Here is a 21,117-nt window from a genome sequence, read left to right as displayed (position 1 = left end):
AGTTCAATTTTATTTATTTATTTTTTTTGTGGCAAGAGGGTAAAAGAGTAGAGTAGCTGCAGAAGATATGAGGCAGAGTTTAAAAGGATGGGTATGAGGAGAAGTAAGTAGAAGCAGGGGACTAGGAAGGCTTTAAGGAGGTATGTTTATTTGAGGACAGAGGCAGGTTTGGATTTTGAGAAAGTGATTTCTTAGGGTATGTTTGAATGTGTTCAGAGAATCAAGAAGTGTGGTAGTAGGGGGTTAGGTCATTCCATAGTTTTGCTATGGCATATGAATATAAACTTTGTCCAAATCTCTTGTTGGGTTTGATGACTTAAAGATCTTAAGTCTCTGGCGGGGGTGTAGGTTTATATGATGTCTGCAAGTATAGGGCAGTTTTCCGGGTGGATTGTTAATTTATGAGCAATAGTGAGTTGGGTGTACTGAAAGTAATGGGGGAAGTCCAGCTAGTTCCTTGTCTGAATGGCTTGGCAGTGGTGTGCACAGTTAGGAAGACCACAGGCGAATTTGGCTATTTTGTAGTAGCATGATTGTAATTTATTACTTAAGGATGTGTGAAGATTTGTGAAATTTGGGGAATAGTAGTGAAGGGAGGGGAAGTAGGATAGAGTTTGCAAGTTTTATTCTTGTGGTAGATTCTATATAGGTCATTTGCCTGTAAATATTTGTCTAATTTAAAGTGAGTTTTTTTATTGCATTGAGTATGTGCTGTTTAAACGAGAATTTATTATCTATGGTTACACCTAAAATATCTGCAGAGGACGCAGCTTATATCTCAGTCATGTTTTGGGAAAATATTTTAAATCTTGAGGTACTGGCTTGGATGAAAAGACTAGTAATTTGGATTTTGTAGGATTCAAAAGTAATTGTGCATCGTTGAGTCATGTTTCTGTTGAAGTGAATGCATTTTGTTTAATTTTAAGAAGATTTGGGAATTTGCTAGAATAGGTTATGATAGTTGAATCCTCCGTGTACTTGGATGATTGAGCTCTGAAAGGAGGCTGTATGGAGATTATAAATACATTGAAAAGTAGTCGTCCAAGAATGGAACTTTGGAGAGTCCCTGTATTATTAGTCAGGTAGCCAGATAGAGTATTTTGCGATCTCACAGATTGTTGTCTATTGTCTAGGTAATTTTTGAACCAGGTAAGGCTGTGGGTGGAGCATTCTACTGTTGGTAGTTGTAATAACGTGGCATGTGGCACTGTATTAAAAGCTTTGGATAGGTCAAGTAAGACCACTGATGTTAAGCTGATGTTAAGAGACCAGCGTCCAAACCTTTATTCACAGTGTCAGTAAAAGAAAGTAGGGTTGTGGTAGTACTGTGAGCTGGGCAAAAGCCATGTTGGGACAGGAACAGGGCAGTAGATTATTATCAGTAAGGTGTTTAAGTAGTTGAGTTTGTAAACACTTTTCTAGTATCTTAGATAAAGGTGACAGAATGGAGATTGGACAATAATTGGATAAATCATTGGAATTACCACATTTAGGAAGTGGAGTTATGATGGATATCTTCCAGAACTGCTGAACTGTTGATTCAGTGATAGATCTGTTAATTAATATACTCATGGAATATGCTATAGCCTCAGTACTGAGCTTAAAGTATTCAGAGGGGAGGTTGTCAGCAGAGAAGGCACATGATTTAGATAATAGTTTGCATATTAGAGAGGTGGGTACCGGTTTTAAAGATAATCTGGAAGCCTCTGGGAGGTTGCTAGTGTTAATTTTGTGAGGGGGGAGTGGTCTGAGTTGGGTTTCACTTGATAGGCATTTGTAGTGTTAATTTTAGAGTTTGGGCTGCTGTTTGTAGCTGGTGAGTATTGTTTTGCAAGTTTACGAATGGTCTCAATAACGTGCAAGTTAAAAATGTGATATATATGTTTTGGGTACTTATGTTGAAAAAGAGAGGAGTTTTGTGGGGTACCTGGATTACAGGAGAGTGGAGACAGATTTCCAGAATTTCCGAGGGTTGTGTTTTTGGCTAGAGAGTTATTGAGAGAAGTAGGTTTTTTTTGTAATTTTTGATCAGTTTTTAGCTGTATTTCAGAGTTGTTTATAGATAGTTTCATAAGCTTGTTTTTTGTTCTCGTGTCATTCTTTCCAGGCTTGGTAACTGGAGAGAAGAACTTTGTTGGTTGATTTAGTAAGCCATGGAGCATGGTTACATTTTGTACTTTAGTAGCGAATAGGGGCTAGAAAATTTAGAGTATCGAGGAAGACTTGAATAAAGTAGTTTACAGCTTCTTCTAAAGGTAGTATTTTGAGTGGAGTTCAGTTTTGGGCTTTTAATGAGTTTACTAAAGCTGTTTGAGGAAAAAATTGGTTACGTTTCTGGACATGCGTTAAGAACGGGGTTTAGGAATATGTGTGAGATCTGTATGTGAAGGCAGGCCAAGTGATCACTTAAGGTGTCAGGGAGGGTGTAGTATTAGCGTATTTGTGAGGATCTGAAATTAAGATCCAAATCCAGGATGGTTCCTTGTTGTTTTTTATGCACATGTGTGGGGGTGTTTATAAGCTGGCTATATCTGTATAAGTTAATGCTGTTTTCATGGGAGTTGGAAGATATAGTTTGCCAGTTAATATTAGTATCACCAAAAATGATAGTTTCTTATGATATGTTGTGGGTAGTCCAGGATAGAAAATCTTCCAGAGTAGGGATATTATGGCCAGGGGGAATGTGTAGAACTGCTATGACTAATTGTTTGGATTTGTTTATCTTTAGTGTTAAGAGCAGTTCCATGCTTCCGAAAGAGGGGACAGGTTTGGGGTAGAGTGGTATGGTTAAGTAGCTGTGATAGACTAGAGCCACTCCACCTCCTTTCTTTTGTAATCTATCATAGCAAAGTATAATCTGTCCAGGAAGAAGTATTTCAGTGTCTAATATATGTGGTTTTAACCATGTTTCAGTAACAGCTGTGATGTGGGGTCTATGTTGAGAGAGCCAGGCATGAAATTCTGTAATTTTATTACATACAACTATGTATATTGATTGTAGTGATAAATAGGTGTCTGGTGTTGGCAGGAGAGTTATAAGAGGGAGAGGGAGTGTAAGTGACATCCGAGGAGTGTGAAGGGCTGGGGTTAGGGTATATATCACTGCTCTGAGATAATATTAAGAGATGATTTCTAAAATGTTTAAAGTAGTGAATTGTAGAGGAAAAGTTGGGTGAATTTGCTGTAAGATGTGTTGATGTTTCTGTAGTTGGGAAGGGCTCTGAATTTAGTGAAGTATACACTGTTGCAATTGAAAAGAGAAAGTGAAATGTTGGAGAAGTTAAAGTTATTGGGTTGTAAAATAGCAGTCAGGGTTGGAGTTATTGGAGGTAAAGAGATGTGTATGTTAATGTAAGAGATGGACTGGGATAGGATCAGAAGAGTAAAGGTAGAAATGGACTGGAGTGTAACATTTTGTGAGTTTGATGTATTCTAATTGTGGTAGATTGGAGTTATTGGAGGTAAAGAGATGTGTATGTTAATGTAAGAGATGGATTGGGATAGGATCAGAAGAGTAAAGGTAAGAGAAAAGGTAGAAATGGACTGGAGTGTAACATTTTGTGAGTTTGATGTATTCTAATTGTGGCAGAGAAAGTATGCGTCAAATTAATTTGGTAGAGGGAGACTTAATTGTAAGAACAGAGGTATAGATCTTGGCATTGTTCTATGGGTGTGACTGTGGGAGGGTTAATTGGGTGAGGTCATTTGTGGAAGTGGTCTATGGAAGTATAAATGCAATGTATCTGGGGGTGGGTGAGAATGGGGTAGGGGAGCCGAGTGAGCCCGAGTGCAGCAAGGGTGAACGGAGCGGGTTGAGCCAAGAAAGGTAGGAAACTATGAAACAAACTATCTGTTGAATTAGAAATTAAGAGGCCAGGACAGAAGTTTTAGTGCAAGGATACCTTGCAGTAAAGAGTGGTATTTTGTGAAAAAATAAGCAGTCAGGTAAAAATAAAATAATTAGCCTAATAAGAGTAAATTATTCTGCATTATTATTATTATTATTATTATTATTTTGCATATATACACACACACACACACACACACACACACTGGATATAAAAAGTGTACACACCCCGGTTAAAACGCCATGTTTTTGTGATATAAAAAATGAGACCACAATAAATCATTTCAGAACTTTTCCCACCTTTAATGTGACCTATAACCTGTAAAATTCAATTGAAAAACAAATCTGTTAGGGGAAACAAATATAAAAAATAAAAAAAAGTACAATAAGCTGGTTGCATAAGTGTGAATACCCTGAAACTAATACTTCATTGAAGCACCTTTTGATTTAATTACAGCATTTATTCTTCTTGTGTAGAAATCTGTCAGCATAGCGCATTTTGAGTTGGCAATATTTGCCCACTCTTCCTTGCAAAAGTGCTCCAAATCTATCAGATTGCGAGGACATCTCTTGCATCAGGTCACCCAACAGATTTTCTATTGGATTTAGGTCTGGGCTCTGGCTGGGCCATTCCAAAACTTTAATTTTTTCTGGTGAAGCCATTATTTTATTGATTTGGATGTGTGCTTGGGGTCATTGTCATGTTGAAAGGTGAAAGTCCTCTTCATTTTCAGCTTTCTAGCAGACGCCTGAAGGTTTTGGGCCAAAAGTGACTGGTATTTGGAACTGTTCATAAGTCCCTCCACCTTGACTAAAGCCCCAGTTCCAGCTGAAGAAAAGCAACCCCAAGGCATGATACTGCCACCACCATGCTTCACTGTGGGGATGGTGTTCTTTTGGTGATGCGAAGTGTTGTTTTTGTGCCAGACAAACCTTTTGGAATTGTGGCCAGAAAGTTTAACCTTTTTCTCATCAGACCATAACACACTTTCCCAGATGCTTTTGGGAGACTTGATGTATTTTGCAAATTTTACCCAGTTCTGGATGTTTTTCTGTGTAAGAAAAGGCTTCCATCTTGCAACCCTACCCCATAGCCCAGACATATGGAGAGTACAGGAGATTGTTGTCACATGTAGTACACAACCAGTACTTGCCAGGAATTCCTGCAGCTCTTTCAGTGTTGCTGTAGGTTTCTTGGCAGCCTCCTTTACCAGTTTTCCTCTTGTCTTTTCATCAATTTTGGAGAGATATGCAATTCTTTGCAATGTCACTGTTATCCCATATTTTCTCCACATTTTGATGACTTTCTTCACTGAGTTCCTTGGTATATCCAGTGCTGTGGAAATCTTTTTTTATCCTTCGCCTGACTAATACCTTTCAACATTGAGATCCCTTTGATGCTTTGTAAGCTCTCTGTGAACCATAGCTTTTGCTGTAGCAGGCAACTGAGCAAATGTCTGGAAAATCCTACTAGGACAGCTGAACTTTATTTGGGATTAGAGTCTCTTTAATTGATGGCAGGTGTGTACCCAAGAAGACTGAATGCTGTAATTAAATCAAAAGGTGCATTAAGAAAGTTTAAGGGTGTGCACACTTATGCAACCAGCTTATTAAAGTCAGAGTAAACTTTACTGTCATTCATTATCACACAAGTGCAAAAACTGAATGAAATTCCATGTCTCCAGACTGAATGTGCAGACATATAGACTATTTTCACAGACATTTGCATATGTAGCAAGTAGCTATTACATCACAGACATGTAGATAGACTAATATTGCACATAATTAGAAACACATTTTAACAGTTTTTGAACTGAACACTTACTTGCATGAGACTTTAGTATTGCAGTTACTAGGTTAAGACATTGCATTGATCCTTGCACAGAAAGAGACATTTGAGTATTGCACTGTGAGCATTAGATTATTGCACTATGGACCTTAGAGTATTGCACTATGGTTAATTTATGAATTTGCATGCATTGCACTGAAAGAAGAGATATTTTGCTGCATTGCTACTACCCTAGATGGCCTATAAGTTACAGTCGTTGTGAATTTAAGCAGTAACTTGACAACGTGGTGTGGTATATTGAAGACTTACCCACGGTTGGTGTGGTTACTTTTCTTAAACAATGTCTTTGTATAATGGCACGTGAATGGGCGTGCCTTCGTTGAAGGTTGGGTGTTGAGCTGGCAACTCAGCATGGTGAAAATCTACTGCCAATCATTAGCGGACCGGAGTTTCGCTGTGGCGACCCCTAACCGGGAAAAGCCGAAAGACAACAACAACTGTTCTTCTGCCGGTGGTGGTATACTGCTTCTTTGTGTTGATGTGCTGCGCATGCTTATGGTACTTAAGTTCCTATGCATACCCAGTACATCACTGCTTTGAAATGGAAGCAACGGAGAAAAGAAAGTCTCCATTGTTATGTTTTTTTTTTTCATTTTCTTTTTTATTTATTTATTTAAAAAAAAAAAGGTTTTAGACACTTTATACTAATGGAAAAAAGTCTGGGCGACCAGACCTTTTTCCGTTGGTATATTGTGGGATTTACAACGGGCACACTGGCCAATCAGCGTGCACGTTTTGGAATATTAATTGGGGGTCATTGTATAAATTGCATTAAGTATTAGGTGAGACTGGTAACCAGGTTCTTGAACAGTTTGAGATGGTTTCTACTGACCCATTTAGATATGATGGAGTGTAGTGGTTATTAGAGTTCAGCAGCCTGATGACAACAGGGAAGAAGCTGTTCCTGAATCTCGTAGTTCTGCAGTATATGCTTCGGAAGCCCTTTCCGGATGAAAGATGCAGAAACAGTCTATAAGCAGGGTGAGTATATTTTTATTTTTTTATATTTTTTCCCCTAACATATTTGTTTGTTTTTCAACTGAATTGTACAGGTTATAGGTCACATTAAAGGTAGGAAAAGTTTTGAAGTGATTTATTGTGGTCTCATTTTTTATATCACAAAAAACTGGCATTTTAATAGTGGTATGTACACTTTTTATATCCACTGTATATAATCTTCTACGTCTGATTATACACTACTACTTTTTGACAACCCTAAACATTCCCTGAGTTAGCTGTCTTTGAATGCCTTGCACCTAAGTAAGATCTCCTCTTCGATATATATGAGACACTGTACAAATTCAGATATTTTAGTCTTTCATAATAACTTAAATTTTCACATCCACGGATGCCCTTGGTATAGTTGCCCCTCTACTCTTTCCAGTTTACTCATGCTTGTTTTCTTATAAGGTTTCCATATTGTTATTCCACACTCAACTTTGAGTCTAATGTAACTAACAGTCAATGATTTCATCGTTTCTGATTTCCTAGGCTTTTCACATCTTTTTATACAGCCCTTTAGTTCTATAACTGTCATTAACCAGTTGGTTGATATGATTACAAAAACTAAAAGCTGGATCTGCCCATATACCCAGGTCTTTAAATTAATCTGCAGTTTCAATCACTGTGTGCTGTATTAAATGTTCACCTTTCAGTTTGTCTCCCAAATCTCATATGCTTAGTTTTTGATGTGTTTATCAGCATATTATTCTCCTATGCCCACTTGGTCAATTTAATCAAGTTGTTTTGCAGACACGCCTTATCTTTAACATATGTAAATCAATTTACCCAATTTCAGATGATCTGCATCTTCACTGTAGAACACCTCAGATTCAAAAATTAAGTTTGAAAGATGCAATCTAAACAAGTATGGGCATAGGCTAGAGCCATGTGGGACACCCTGACTGTAACCAAGAATTTCACCTGTCCAGTTGCTGTATGATACTTGCCATGTCTTATTTATAAGCCATGCAGCTGTCCATCTTATCAAGGGTACATCTATGTGTGTGTGTGTGTGTGTGTGTGTGTGTGTGTGTGTGTGTGTGTATGTTTAAGTATATAAACCCAGCCAAGTAAATACACAACACTACATACTTTTGTATACTTCGACAAGCATAAGCAGTACATAACTTCTTGCCCTTTTTTCATATGTCATGGCTTGGGGTAGGGAAAAATGAAATAAGTAGTATGGCTTCAACTATGCGCGCGTGCGCACACCCACACACATACACATACACATACACACACACACGGTAATAATTAAGCTAAACAGAACCTCACTCTGGTTTTTGTATGTCACAGATAGGGAAAATTGAAATGTGCAGTCTGGGTCAGGAAATATATCAACAGTGTGTGTGTATATGTATGTGTATATATATATATATATATATATATATATATATATATATATATGTGTGTGTGTATGTATAAACACGTCATAACAAGTGATACAGCAGTTTCTTTAATTTAACTGCAGTTTAGTTACAGTGCAAATGTCAAATAAAGTTCACCTTTAATGAAAAATGGAGACAGGCCCACTTTTTCCTTACATTTCACTTGAGGGTTTATCAATCCAGTTTTGTCTCTTAAAGACGTGCCAAAATTCCTTCCCTTTGGTACTCTTCTAATAGCTGTCCTTTCTTCTGAATGAACTCCGTTTACTGACCTCTTGTATTATTTTCCCATGTTGCCATATTAGAGTTTATTCAGAGACTGTCGTATGCTTATGGTAGACTTTAAACAACTGAATTGATACATTCACTCATTTAATTCATTTTATTACTTAATTCATTTCCGGATTGCAGGAAGCTTGAGCTCATTTTAGCGGTTAATTGGTATAAGCCAAGAACCAGTTTTAAATGATATGTCAATTTGCTCAAGCTCACAAACATGGCCACACACTTTCACACTTAACACATGCAGTTATATGCAATTTGGAACCTTAGCAGTCAACTTGTTTTTCTTTGTGTAATGTTCCTTGATGCTTTTAGTTTTCACAACTCGACACAGAAACAAACATGGCAAACTAAAAGATCAGAAGGCCTTCAGGTCAAGCAGGTAGCAGTATAAATAAGTCCTTATACCAAAAATTGACTGGAGCGGAACAGATGAGGTTAAAACAGTTGAATAATGAAAAAAATATTAGAATTTTAAAGACAGATATGGGCAGTGGTCTTGTGATCATGAATAATTTGGATTATACTAGGAAAATGAAAGAAATTTTGAATAGTACAACTTATGAGTCAGCATCTGTGAATCAATTAAATGGAACTTACAGTTGCATTAGAAGCAAGTTACGTGATTTGTTTTTTGAAGGAAGTATTTCAGTTGATTGGAATGTTTTGAAAGTTTCTCATCCCACAATCCCACTGATATTTGGGGTACCTAAATTTCATAAAAACCTAGAACAACCCCCTATGCGTCCCATTGTAGATGCAAGGGGCTCCATTACCCACCCTATAGCTAAGTTTGTGGACATTAAATTAAAGAATCTGGTTATGAATGAAGCTTGTATATGTAAAGATTTGTGGCAGTTTTTAAAAATGATGAATTCTGTATCTTTTAATGAGTCTTGTGTTTTCATTACTATAGATGTTAAGGACCTGTATACTGTTATTCCATATGAACTGGGGATACAATGGTTCTGCAAATATTTATTTGATAAAGAGTATTTTCTAGACTCAAGTGAATGTATATGAACAATTACTGGAGATGGTCCTTAGGAATAGCTACATTTTATTTGAAAAGGAATATTTTATACAAGTGGAAAGGGTGGCTGTGGGGTCGTCATGTGGTGGGCTGTATGCTAACGTAATTCTTCTACAGTGGGAGAAAAAAATGTATATAATTCCATGTATTTTAGTTTCTGCCAGCTTTATACTAGCTTCTTGGATGACATGTTTATTTTATGGAACGGCCCTAAGGAAAAGATAGATAATATTTTAATGTATGTAATTGTGACCATATCCTTTTTAAAGTTCACTCATACCATTAATGATTGGGCAATTGCTTACTTGATTGTGTATCTAAAAAAGGATATGCAGAATAAAAGTTTTATTTCTGAGATCCATAGAAAGGAAACTTACTCAAGTAGTTTCTTACATTTTGCTAGTACTCACCACTTTAAGCAAAAACGAGCCGTCATAAAAGGGAAAATTGTCACGGCAGCATGATGGAGTCATTTTTAGATGACTGTGACCCGTTAAAGAATATATTTTTAAAATGACATTACCGAGTATATTTAATTAACGAGGTAATGGTAGAGGTGGTTAATAAAAGAGAAAGGGGATATTTACCAATTTTAGGTGCTGATTTTATTAATGAGACTACCCCAGAGCTATCAGATTGTACTGGTAACGGTGTGGAGGTAAGGATAGAGGCTTCTTTTACTATGAATAAAGTGGGATGGAGAAGCTTCTTTATTACTACATTTAGTACATGCAACGAACAAATGTGATATTTTGTTTTAAGAACTGGGAAATTTTGAGGAATGATAAAGATATTGGAGACTATGTAGGTAAGAAACCTTGCATTGTCTATAAAAGAGGGAAACATTTGAAAAATATTTTTGAATCAAATTATAATTAAGAGATGGCCATATGAAAAAAATGTGGCTTTTGTTCTTATTGTACATATATTTTAGAAACAAATGAGATTTTAATAAGTGGTGTAAAAGTTAAACTTCATGGTAAATTTACATGTAATTCTGATAAAGTTGTATATTATGCCGTATGTTCTCTCTGTCCTTGTTTCTATGTCGGTAAGACCGAGAGAAAATTAAGGAAAAGGATTTATGAACATATGAGGGAAATAAAATTAAAGAAAAAAACAAATGCATTATTTAAAAATATGGCTGAGAATCAAGGGCATATGTTTAAATTTGTAGTATTAGAAACTTTAATGATGACTGAAAGGGGAGGGGCATGGTCTTTAATGTTAGAGAAGCGTAAGTTAATATGGCAAATGCATCTGAATGTGGTGGATTGACCAGGTCTGAACAAACAAGTTTCAGTTGCTAGTATTTTAAAGTTCAAAACTTTCGAAAGATAAGTTTTAATATAGTTGATTATATTATTAGATATAAGTGTTTATATTTTGTTTGGATGATTGATTTTATATGATTATACAGTAGATTATGTGAGTATGTTTACTCAGTAGGAGGAACTGTAGCTGATTGTTTTTTTTTTTTTTAATGTAATGTGAATTTGATAGGCTGGGGTATTTGGTTTTTGATTGGCTGTGAAGGGGGTATGTTAGATCAGCTGGTTTTAATTATGTGAGTGTATTAGAATATATTAACTGATATTAAATATGTTTATTTTGTCTGATTAAGTTTCTCAAGGTAGAAACAAAAGCACTTACTTTGAGTTGTTTAATAAAGTGCATTTTTTAATTTGGTATTTGGTATACAGACTTATTTATATTGTTACCTGCTTGACCTGAAGGCCGTTTGATCTTTTAGTTTTCACATTGATCACTAACTGTGGATAACTTTTTGTGGTTTGGCTTCTAAGTTTGCCATCTCTATCTTTTGTATTACTTTCTCTGTTGTCACCTCCTATAGCTTACAGTGTACATTCACTTGCTTTGTTCCACACCATTCACCTTGTTTGTTGTTTTTCTCTCTCTCTTTCTCTGTTTGCTGATGTCTTGCATGTTGCTTTGTGTCACTTATGGACTGTACTTTATCCACATTTTAATTCTTTTTACAGGTCTGCCCAATAATAGTAACAGGGCTCTTGATGGGAGTTGTCAGAACTATAAATAATAAAAGTAATGTTTAGTGGCAGTAAACTACTGAAATTTTAATCCATACAATTGCAGTGTTTTCTTCGGTATATCCTGACTGCTGTACCTAAGATTTCTGCTGTGTAGTTAGTTATTCCCCACTAATAATGCTATGATTTTTATGAGCAGTTGTAGAAACTTCCCTAAATCAAGCATGCAAATCTGAAACTGTGATAATGTGGCTGTTAGAAAAATACATTGGTGGGAGATTTAGGGCCTAGTGTATTTGTGGGCACCACAAGTGGTGCCAGATTGAGAATTCTGCAGTACAGTCTGGAAGTAATAGAGTACATGAGGTGACAGAAGATTGGAATAGCTTAAAATGTTTTGTTTGCAATGCATCTTCTGCATTGATGGACATATTAAATGAGAGACCTTAGCTGTGATGTCAGTCACAGGTACACCAGTCTTCCACTTCCATCAGTGACTGCATTTGTCAATTTTTAGTAATGATTGATCCTGTCAGTCTGTCTGAATGCTTCACTGTGTCTCTGTTACTCTTCCCTTGGATTAGATCCACTGTTTTCTTGGTTATATGTGTGGTGCGACATGGGAGTTGGGAAGGCAGGTCTTCAGTGAAAGAGGCTGTTGCACTCTGCTGTTATCTGTCATTGATGTAGAGCTGGGACATTTGGTGATAGCCAGCACCTGTCTGTCTGTCACTGCTTCATAATTGTGAGCTGGTGAGTTCTAGAATTTTGAATACTTTGCTCCATTTTGAGAGCTTGGTTCCTGATGCCACAGATGGAGGTACATTCCGTTCAGCATTTATTGATAAAAGTTTCAGCAGATGTTTTAAGGTACAGTGTTAAGAATAGCAGGTCATGCAGTTTAGCTTGAGAAGCTGAAATTGCTTTGATTATTGAAACCTAAAAGCTATTCAGTACCTTGGAGTGGAAATGTCCAGAATTATTCACTCGAAAAACTGTATGTTTCTATGACTTGGATATTTACTGTAGTGGTCCAGTGCTAATGAGGTTCTGATGTCAGTTTATCTTGCTTTGAAATGTGATCACGAGTCCTTGGCAATGACAACCTATTGAGAGAGGCAAGGGCTAAGAAATCCAAAAAGGTTCATTCTGTTATGCTGTTCATTTCTGAACTGTGATGAACTAGATTTTTCACTAGTAGTGGAGCAAAGTAGTTAACTGAGATATGTAATGCAGAGATAATCTTCAGCACTTGTTTGATGGCTTCATATAGTGTTTGATGTTTCCACAAAAGAACTAAAAAAAAGGCAGAACAGTCAGTAGATGAGGCAGCATTGCATGGTTAGAAAAATCCTATTTTCTTCCAGTGTGGTGATCGTTTTTGCTTTCATTGAATACATCATCCTAAATATGTTTGTGAGCAGTTTTAAAGCAGGCATATGTTTAGGTATGGGGAGCATGCTATGGTTTCAAGTACAACTCAGCCTGTGATTGCTTTTATGCCATCCGGATAATGCTTTTCAGAACTGGATTTTTTTCTGTGGAATAAACAGATGCAGGTTACTACTGCAGCCACTGAAAAAAATGTCTTAGCATTTCAAGTATTCATTTATCTAGACAGAAAGCAGCTGTTGAGTTAATTACTTGGACTGATAAACAGACACACCTGTCTGGTTTGATAACTTTGCATGCAGGTGCCAGGTTGCTTTGTTTACTTATTCTGGGAAGATCTGCAGTTGTGCAGTACTTCTTTAAAAACCTTGCCTGTCCTCTTTTTGCATGAACTCACTTATAGTATCAGTATAGTTAAACTGAAAAACTGCAGTGAGTAAATGCAATGCATTAATTTTCTTAAAAGTGAATACTTCTGCAGGGATTTATAAATTTCCTTTGCCATAACAGATTGGGTAGCAGTAGGAATATAACTAGATTGACTCGTCAACACTGTAGATAGGGAGCATCGGTTTATTTATTCAGCTCTTAAATGAGGATTGCCTAAGAGAGGGAGGTCTTCAGCTTATATTAATTGGCTGTTGTCTTCCTCATGAGGTAGAGCATAGTGCCATATTGAGTGAAGAGACAATTTGCAGGAGGTGGAGCTACTCAGTTTAACCTTAATGTTTACCCTTCTGTCTACTGTTTACTTTTGTATTTGTCATTTTTGATGCTAGAAAACAAGACAATGAAATCTCCTGAAGTCAGAGTTGCTAGTGTGATGAATGTTACACACCCAGTAGACAAGGCCAGCAAAGTAACTGCATTCTTTGAAACACACTGCTAAATATGTAGCAAAAGTCTGCAATACATCCTTGTTCCGCCATCATTTAAAAAGGTGTTACCAGGCTTAAAGTTACCACACTAATCGTTAACACTAATGTGGGATTCCGCAGTTAGCTGTAGGAAGGCCAAGACTGTACAGAAGCATAAACAAGAAGTGATGCCATGGCTGAATGTATTTATTAAACACGTAAACACTTAAAAACACATTAAAGGAGATGAGTGCTTTCGGCTTGTAGCCTTCTTGATATCATTGGCCCTTTGCCATAGGTATATTTTTTAAACATCTTTATTCAATCACATTTTAAAAAATGACATAGGTGCACATGCATCAACAGAAAAGAAAATTAACCAGAAAAGCATTTTAATTGTTTTCATTTAGTAAACATGTTTTCTTTTTTAACAACCATCATTTATTCCAACATTATCTAGTACATAAATTGCTCAATTCTTGCCCTCCCTTAAATTTCAGTCCTTCTCCTGCTGCAGAACATTATTCTGCTTGTATTACTTCCACAAATTCCATTTATTACTATGTAATTTGCTCTTCCCTTTTCTGAAGATCCCGCCTTCACCTCCTTTACAGTATTCAGTAATTTAGATTTTGATTTCCATTTTCTAGTAATTATTTTTTTTTGCAACCAGCAGCATTAAACTTAGTAAGGCCTTACTGTGTCTTAGTTCAGATTTTATGTCCAAGCTCAAAAGAATCATTTCCTTAGTTACAACCCTTTGCTCCCAAAACATTTCTGACAAAGTATTATGTAGGGAATCCCCTGCCATAGGTTTTGAGTTCACACCAGAGTTGACCAATGTGGCCATCATCCAGGTGGTCAAGATGGGAGCTCAATCCTGTTACTTTTTTTCCAATGCCAGAACAGCCTCATTCCAGGGACCCTGGGATTTGACTTTACTACCCTCAAATAGTGGCTACCTACTTTTAAGAAAGGACTGTTAACTGTCCCCGATCAGTGAATTACCTAGTGGATATGCTGCACTTTGGCAAAGGTAGAGATTTTCTTTTTTTAATTTAGCATGGCCTCTCCTTTTACAGATTTTGACTGCACATTGCCAAAGTGAAGACACACTACCAAGCCTGTCATGCTTGTGCACTTCCAGGCATGTACTGACTTTCATCTGCTGTGCTAGCTGCCTATACAAGCCACTGCAGTAGCAGACCGATCTGCTTCCCTGCCTCCTAGATGGTGAAGCCAGCAGTGGCTGCTTATTTCCAACCCCTTGTGCATGCCTCTCCAAGTGGTAGTGCGCTTTCTGAATCTTGGTCACCTAGGTTTTAACCAGGGTACTCTATCTCTGCCTTGGAAACTAGCTCCTCAACCAGGAATGTTTAATAATGGAGTTGTCCAAGTGTTTGATGGGACTTGTACTTATGAGCAGTGCAACACCAGTAATTTTAATGCCTTAGTCTGTGCAGGCTTTGTTATCTAGCCATTTGATTATAAAATATTTGTAAGGGAATAATTTCATTGTAATGCAGGAAGCTGCAAAATCCCTGCATTCTTTTCTGACACCTCCGCACAATATGGAGAAGTCCTCTTTGGGTTCACATCAAGCAACACCTCTTGTCCTCAAATCAGTCAACAAGCATTTAGCAGTAGAGTCTTTAGAATCATATAGCAAGTCCACTATGAAAATCTGCCAGTGCAGGGCTGTTAAAAGTCACAAGAAGAAATCCCCCATCCCCTTATATCAACATAAAGGAAATAAAGGTAATTGTAAGAGCACTGGTGGCATTTCTGGATGATTTTCATTCAGTCTGTCTTCAGATCTGTACAGAAAATATGTTTTGCTTTGGTACATCATTCAAACTCATTCCCTCCAGTGGAGGTCTGGAAGTTTGCACTCTCAACTTGCAAATTTGCATCCTGAGTCTTTTAACAACATTGCGGTAAATCTCACAGTTCAGACTGTCTGTATATCTGGAATAAGCCAGCTAAGGTAGAGTTTTCAATTTGTGATACATTAAACTTCATGTAATTGAAGCCCATTGGATATATGCAAATGACCCTTAAGCACATAAAGTGTTTCAGCTACACAGCTTCTGAATGCCCATGACATTTGACTTTTTACTTTTTCAGTCTTTATGGTTACTTTCAGGCCAATAAAGCCAAACCCCACTAGATGGTATCACAGTGAAAACTCTGACTTGGCTGAGTTTTTCTTGCAGATTGTACTGAATAGTTTGTCTGTGTGACTTTTACCCTTTTTTGTATCTAGAACCGTGTGTGTTCCTAAAGAAGTGTAAATGGCAAACTAATCAGCACAAATCAATCTGTACAACGGTCATTTTGGATTTTGTAAGTCACAGTAACAGTAAATGTTTTGTTTTGTAAACTTATACTATCTTGGTAACCTGTCAAGGTATGCACATACTGTCAGCAGCAATTTGTTGACTCAGCTGTGAGATTTCATATGAGGCTAATCACTTCTGTCTGGACTTTTATTTATACAGACATATAAAAATTATGACAGTGTAAATAAGTAGTATATGAAAAACACTTAATATCTCTTTGACTGCACTAGCAAGAAGTCAGGTGCCACTGCAGTTGCTGCCAATCATGCAGACTTTAAGATGTGGTCTTTCAGTAGCTTGTATGCAGCATGGTTCTTGAATTGTTACTGTAAATATAAACAGACTGTACTAGATGCAGAGAGCTGTCACTAGGATGATACTAGAGAAGTGAAATGCCCATAGGCTCAGGATTTGACAGTGTGGCTGGGGTGAGCCCATTTTCTGTTCAAATAAGTGTTACTTAATGTCTAAATGGAGAGTAATATTGAAAGTGCAGTTTGGAAGGATGATGTAGTCTAACAGTAAGAAATGAGTGCACAGATACCAACAAGTAGACAAAGGAGATTTGGAATTCCTAAAGAATAAATCAGAAAGTACACAGGACGTTTCAAAACTCAAGGGTTTTCTTGTTGAGCTGTACTGTATTTGGGAGTTGGCTGTGTTGGCAGAAGTCTTCACATTTTCCATTCCTAAATAAGTAACCAGTAAGCATTCCATCCGGATGGAATGGTTGCAACAGTTTAGTAATACCCATAAAAGGAACCTTTCACTGAATTATTCATCCTGTAGTCAGGCACTCTGCAAACTGCAGCAGTTTGTTTTGGAGAAGTCCTGTACTTAGTTTGGAATAAGTACTCTGCACTCATATCAGTGCTGTTCATCAGTCTTTCTTGCACAGTTACTCATGAATGTTCCCTGCTGCCTCAAATCAATCAATAGCTTTTTGAGAGAGTTATTAAAATTATAGTGTGTTGCAGTAAACAAACATTAATATAGGGCTTTACAAGCTCTGATGCATTGCTAGAGCTCAGAGCCATGGAAATAAACTTTTATTGTATGTAAAAAAAAAAAAATCTAAATTTGATTGGAAGATTTGTATGCTTCTTTTTGCACAGCATAAAGTAAGAAAGAACACCTTATAACATCCAGCCCAAACACATACATCTGCAGTACTTAAGTACAATGTTGTTCTAATCGTTATTTTTGTGCAGTACTTAAGAGAAAATATGATACTGTCTTTCTAATGGGGAGGGGGGGATTGCTGTAGACCCCAGTGCACAAAAATAGCCAAGGACATGGACTTCCAGCTTTGAAGGCTGTGTGTGCCATCCCATACCCCTGTGTTAACGTATGTCCTGTAATAGCCATTTCCAGATTAACACTGTTGACAGGTATGACAGGTGTGGGCCTGGCCCCATTGTAGGAATGTGTTTGTGTTTTGAGGATTCTACACTGTCAGTGTTTCCTGTCCTGGCACCAGTGCGCCTACCAGGATTGGGCACTTAATTTTATTTATTTAATTTTTTTTAATTTGACAGGTATGAAGTTTGTACCACTTTTTACTTGGTGGGAGAAAGGACACAGACTTGATACTTCCACAAGCATGGGGCTCCTTCTAAAAATAGCTTTTCTTGTTAGATAAGTTTTCTTGCGTGTGTGTTTGTTTTCTGCTAGGTAGGTTGTCTGCATGTTTTCTCGTATAGCTTAACTATGGTATGGTTTATTTCCCTGGAACATGAAAAAGGATTTGGGGTTCAAAAAGTGTATGCCATCTCAATTTAAACTGCCTCCACAGGATGCCCATGTTAAATGTTTGTTTAGTGCCTAGGAGCTGCCCACTTTGATACTCGTGCTGTCAATGAAAGGTGGACAAAACTTATTGAGAAGGGTCTGCCTAAGCCATCCACTCCTCCTTCCTCCTCTTCCTTGACTAGCAAGAAGACAGAAAAGTGGAAGAAGGATAGATTTAGGGAGAAGGAGTCCAAGCCCAGTGGGAAAGAGGGAGAGTATCGCAAATGATCCTGTTCATCTATGGAGGGACAGTCAGAGCCAGTGGTGCACTGCCCTTCAGTGCCTCAGTCTCTGACCCCCTCAGGTCTGTCAGTACCAATTTAGCCCTGATCTCCAGTGTTGTTGGTGTCAGAGTCTTCTAACTACCTTACCTTGAGCATACCCTCTCCCTTTTGGCAAAAGACCCAACCACCTTGTTGGGAAAACTACAGTCTCCCTTCTGCTCTATCACTCCTACAGAGTTTTCTCAGGGGCCACCGCTCTCTCTTTCTCGGGTCTGATCTTTCCCTTTCGGATTCATTCTTCAGATCCAATGACACCTAAAAGGGCATCCAAGCCATTGTCTGTGGCCTCTTCATCTAAGTCTACCAGGTTGGTCAGGAGCCTCAAGTCTTCAGCTCTGGAACACCTGATGCAATCTTTTCTGCATGCCCAGATATGACTATGTATCATACCCATCTCCTCAGCTCCAAAGTCTGATACCTCGACTCGCAGTGCTGATAATCCTACCCTGGTTCCCTCGAGTCTGACCATGCTGCCCTTCCCCCTGATACCACCAATTCTGTCATAGACATTCTGGAGTCCAGTGCTGTAGGAGCTAGGAGTGCCTCGTGATCATCAATCACAAATCATGGTGATTTCATAAGACTAAAATGAGTACCTGTAAATGTATAATTGTGTTACACATTGAAAGTTGTGTACCAGTAGCAGTTGTTTGGTTCATTGGAGAACCCTGCTTTTTTTTCTTTAATTTCTCTTGAAATGTAGAAGACCTAGAAATTTCAGCTTGTACTTAGTAAAACAGCTGCTGCTCCATTTATGATCTTGCAAATTTTCCATTCTAAAGCTCCCACCCTAAACTCATTTTTTTAATGATAAATATTCTTCAAGCTGAATGCATGTTACTCTTAGTCTCAAGTGAAGCATACCTCTCAACTGTCCAGAATTTCACAGAATGTCCAGATTTTGTCTCATATTTTGGTCTTTCTTCATAACATTTGTGGTTTTCTGACAAATCTTTGAAGGTTGAATTCACTGAATATTGACAGACAATTGAGCTGTGTACGCCATAGCTTTTAGAAAATGCATCCTAATGCAAGTCCTGCTACTCTAGCAACTTTCTAAGTTTATAAAAGCAATATTTAAAGTCTGTCCCTGATAATGGTCCTTTGTTCCCCCAACAATATTTTTGCCTTTGTCCAGATTTCTTGTGCTAAGAGGTTGAGAGCTACAATATGAAACAATGCCTTCTACCATTTATCCAGTCTGTGTGGTTCCCTTTAGTATAAGAACAATATTTTTATGATCTTTACTAAGATGTGAATTCACATGTCACCTTTCTTAACTTGTTTTGTAAACGTTAGCTGCCTGTCATGTAGTGTGCAACAGTCCATTCTTATTCTCACGAGTATAATCAGAAGATATGTAAGCTATGGTATTAAAATTAACTTTAGAGAGGTTAACATTTTCCCAGCACTAGTGTCAGATCTCCCAATTTCAAATACCAAAATAAAATTACAAGCTCTGGTGTGCTTTAAGGGTTAAGTTAGAAAAGATGGGTTACGAGAAAACAACTTTATCATGGAAATTTACTCTCCTACATATTCCCCCTCCAGGAATTAGCATAAATCAAATCCATGTTCTTATTGCCTTATTTATGTTATTAAAATACTACATCACCCTAAACTGGAAAAAATAGGATAACACTCTCATGGGAAGGGTTTAGACAAGTAGCCAGAAAGCAAATATGCGCACACAAATATTTATGGTACTCCATGAAGCAGCAGCCGTTACAGAAGGAACTTTGGAAAAGCTTAATGGATCATATTTTGACATGATATTTTTGACATTGTATAAGTTTTACTCCCTCAGGATGTAGATGAGATCTGTATATAGGTTTTTTAGTGTTTAGTATGTTTCTATGTACAATTTGTATTTGATGTATTTGTACGTTATTCTTGGAATATTTAAACCTAATAAAAAGATGGTTAAAAAATAAATAAATAAAATTAAAAGGGTCGATCTTTGTGTGGTGTAGGAGACCATCCCCTGTATACAGTTTCCATTGTTAAGCTGCCAGCAGGTTTAAAACCTGTGTGTTTGTGTTGCTGAGGTCATTAAAGTAGATCACACTTAAATCATATGCAGAGGCAGTGATAAGTTGTAATGTAACATGGTATGAACTACCTAGTAAGTACTCTCATGTCACTGTTTCCAGAGATGGTCTAAGGAAACATTGTCTAACAGTACTGTAATAAGCAAATACAAAAACAAATCACTAGATTTAATGTATGTAGGCTGTGTTGTTTTATGTGGGAATAAGAAAAGACTGCAAAATTTAGTTTTGTCATATGCAGTTCCATCTTGGTCATTTGAAATTTAATAAATTACAAAGTTATACTAAGCACTGAAAGAAATATTTTAAACCTTAATGGATTAGTCAGGCTATGATAAAAAAATAGATTTTTTTTATTTTCCAGGTAGTTCAACTGATTCAGCAGAGTATGCTTTGTTTGCTTTGCAAGGTATTGAGTGTGTGTGTGTGTGTGTGTGTGTGTGTGTGTGTGTGTGTGTGTGTGTGTGTGTGTATATATATATATATATATATATATATATATATATATATATATATATATATATATATATATATGGGTCTACTTCTTTTGACCTAACTTTCATTTGCCTGACACTCATTTGCCTGAGACCAAATGACTGACACTTCATTTGCCTGACACTTCATTTGCCCGACAAGTATTATTAGCAAGAAAATGGAATATGCCCCCTTCCCCACTGCAGTGCGACTCTGGAGTTAGAATATATAGTTAGGGGGGGTGGGGGGCACAGCCCCCCACTTACTTTTCTGTTACTAAGCAATATTACATCAAAAGTTAACAATATTATATGAAATGAAGTGGGGGGCTTCGCCCCCCCCCCCCCCGTTGTGGGGGGCTGTGTCCCCCACACCCCCCTAACTATATATTCTAACTTCAGGGTCGCACTGCAGTGGGGAAGGGGGCATATTCCATTTTCTTGATAATAATACTTGTCGGTCAGGCAAATGAAGTGTCAGGCAAATGAAATTTCAGTCAAATGGGGTCAGGCA

The 21,117-nt window shown here is 37.4% G+C and overlaps 1 protein-coding gene across 1 annotated transcript in view; it reads left to right on the top strand.

Moving 5' to 3' along the window:
* LOC122794826 (extended synaptotagmin-2-like) overlaps positions 1–8,757 on the top strand; it is a 443,380-nt gene extending 434,623 nt beyond the window's left edge. The window contains exon 7 of the mRNA XM_044063431.1: positions 8,687–8,757. Within this exon, the coding sequence (XP_043919366.1) occupies positions 8,687–8,757 (71 nt within the window). The remainder of the gene's footprint in view (positions 1–8,686) is intronic.
* Positions 8,758–21,117: the final 12,360 nt, after the last annotated feature.

The sequence above is a fragment of the Protopterus annectens genome, chromosome 2.part1, assembly GCF_019279795.1.
Source record: "Protopterus annectens isolate FY-2018-M chromosome 2.part1, PAN1.0, whole genome shotgun sequence".
In the NCBI taxonomy this organism is placed as follows: Eukaryota; Metazoa; Chordata; order Ceratodontiformes; family Protopteridae; genus Protopterus; species Protopterus annectens.
Note: the sequence above shows the minus strand (reverse complement) of the source record. Positions and strands in the feature narration are given on the sequence as shown.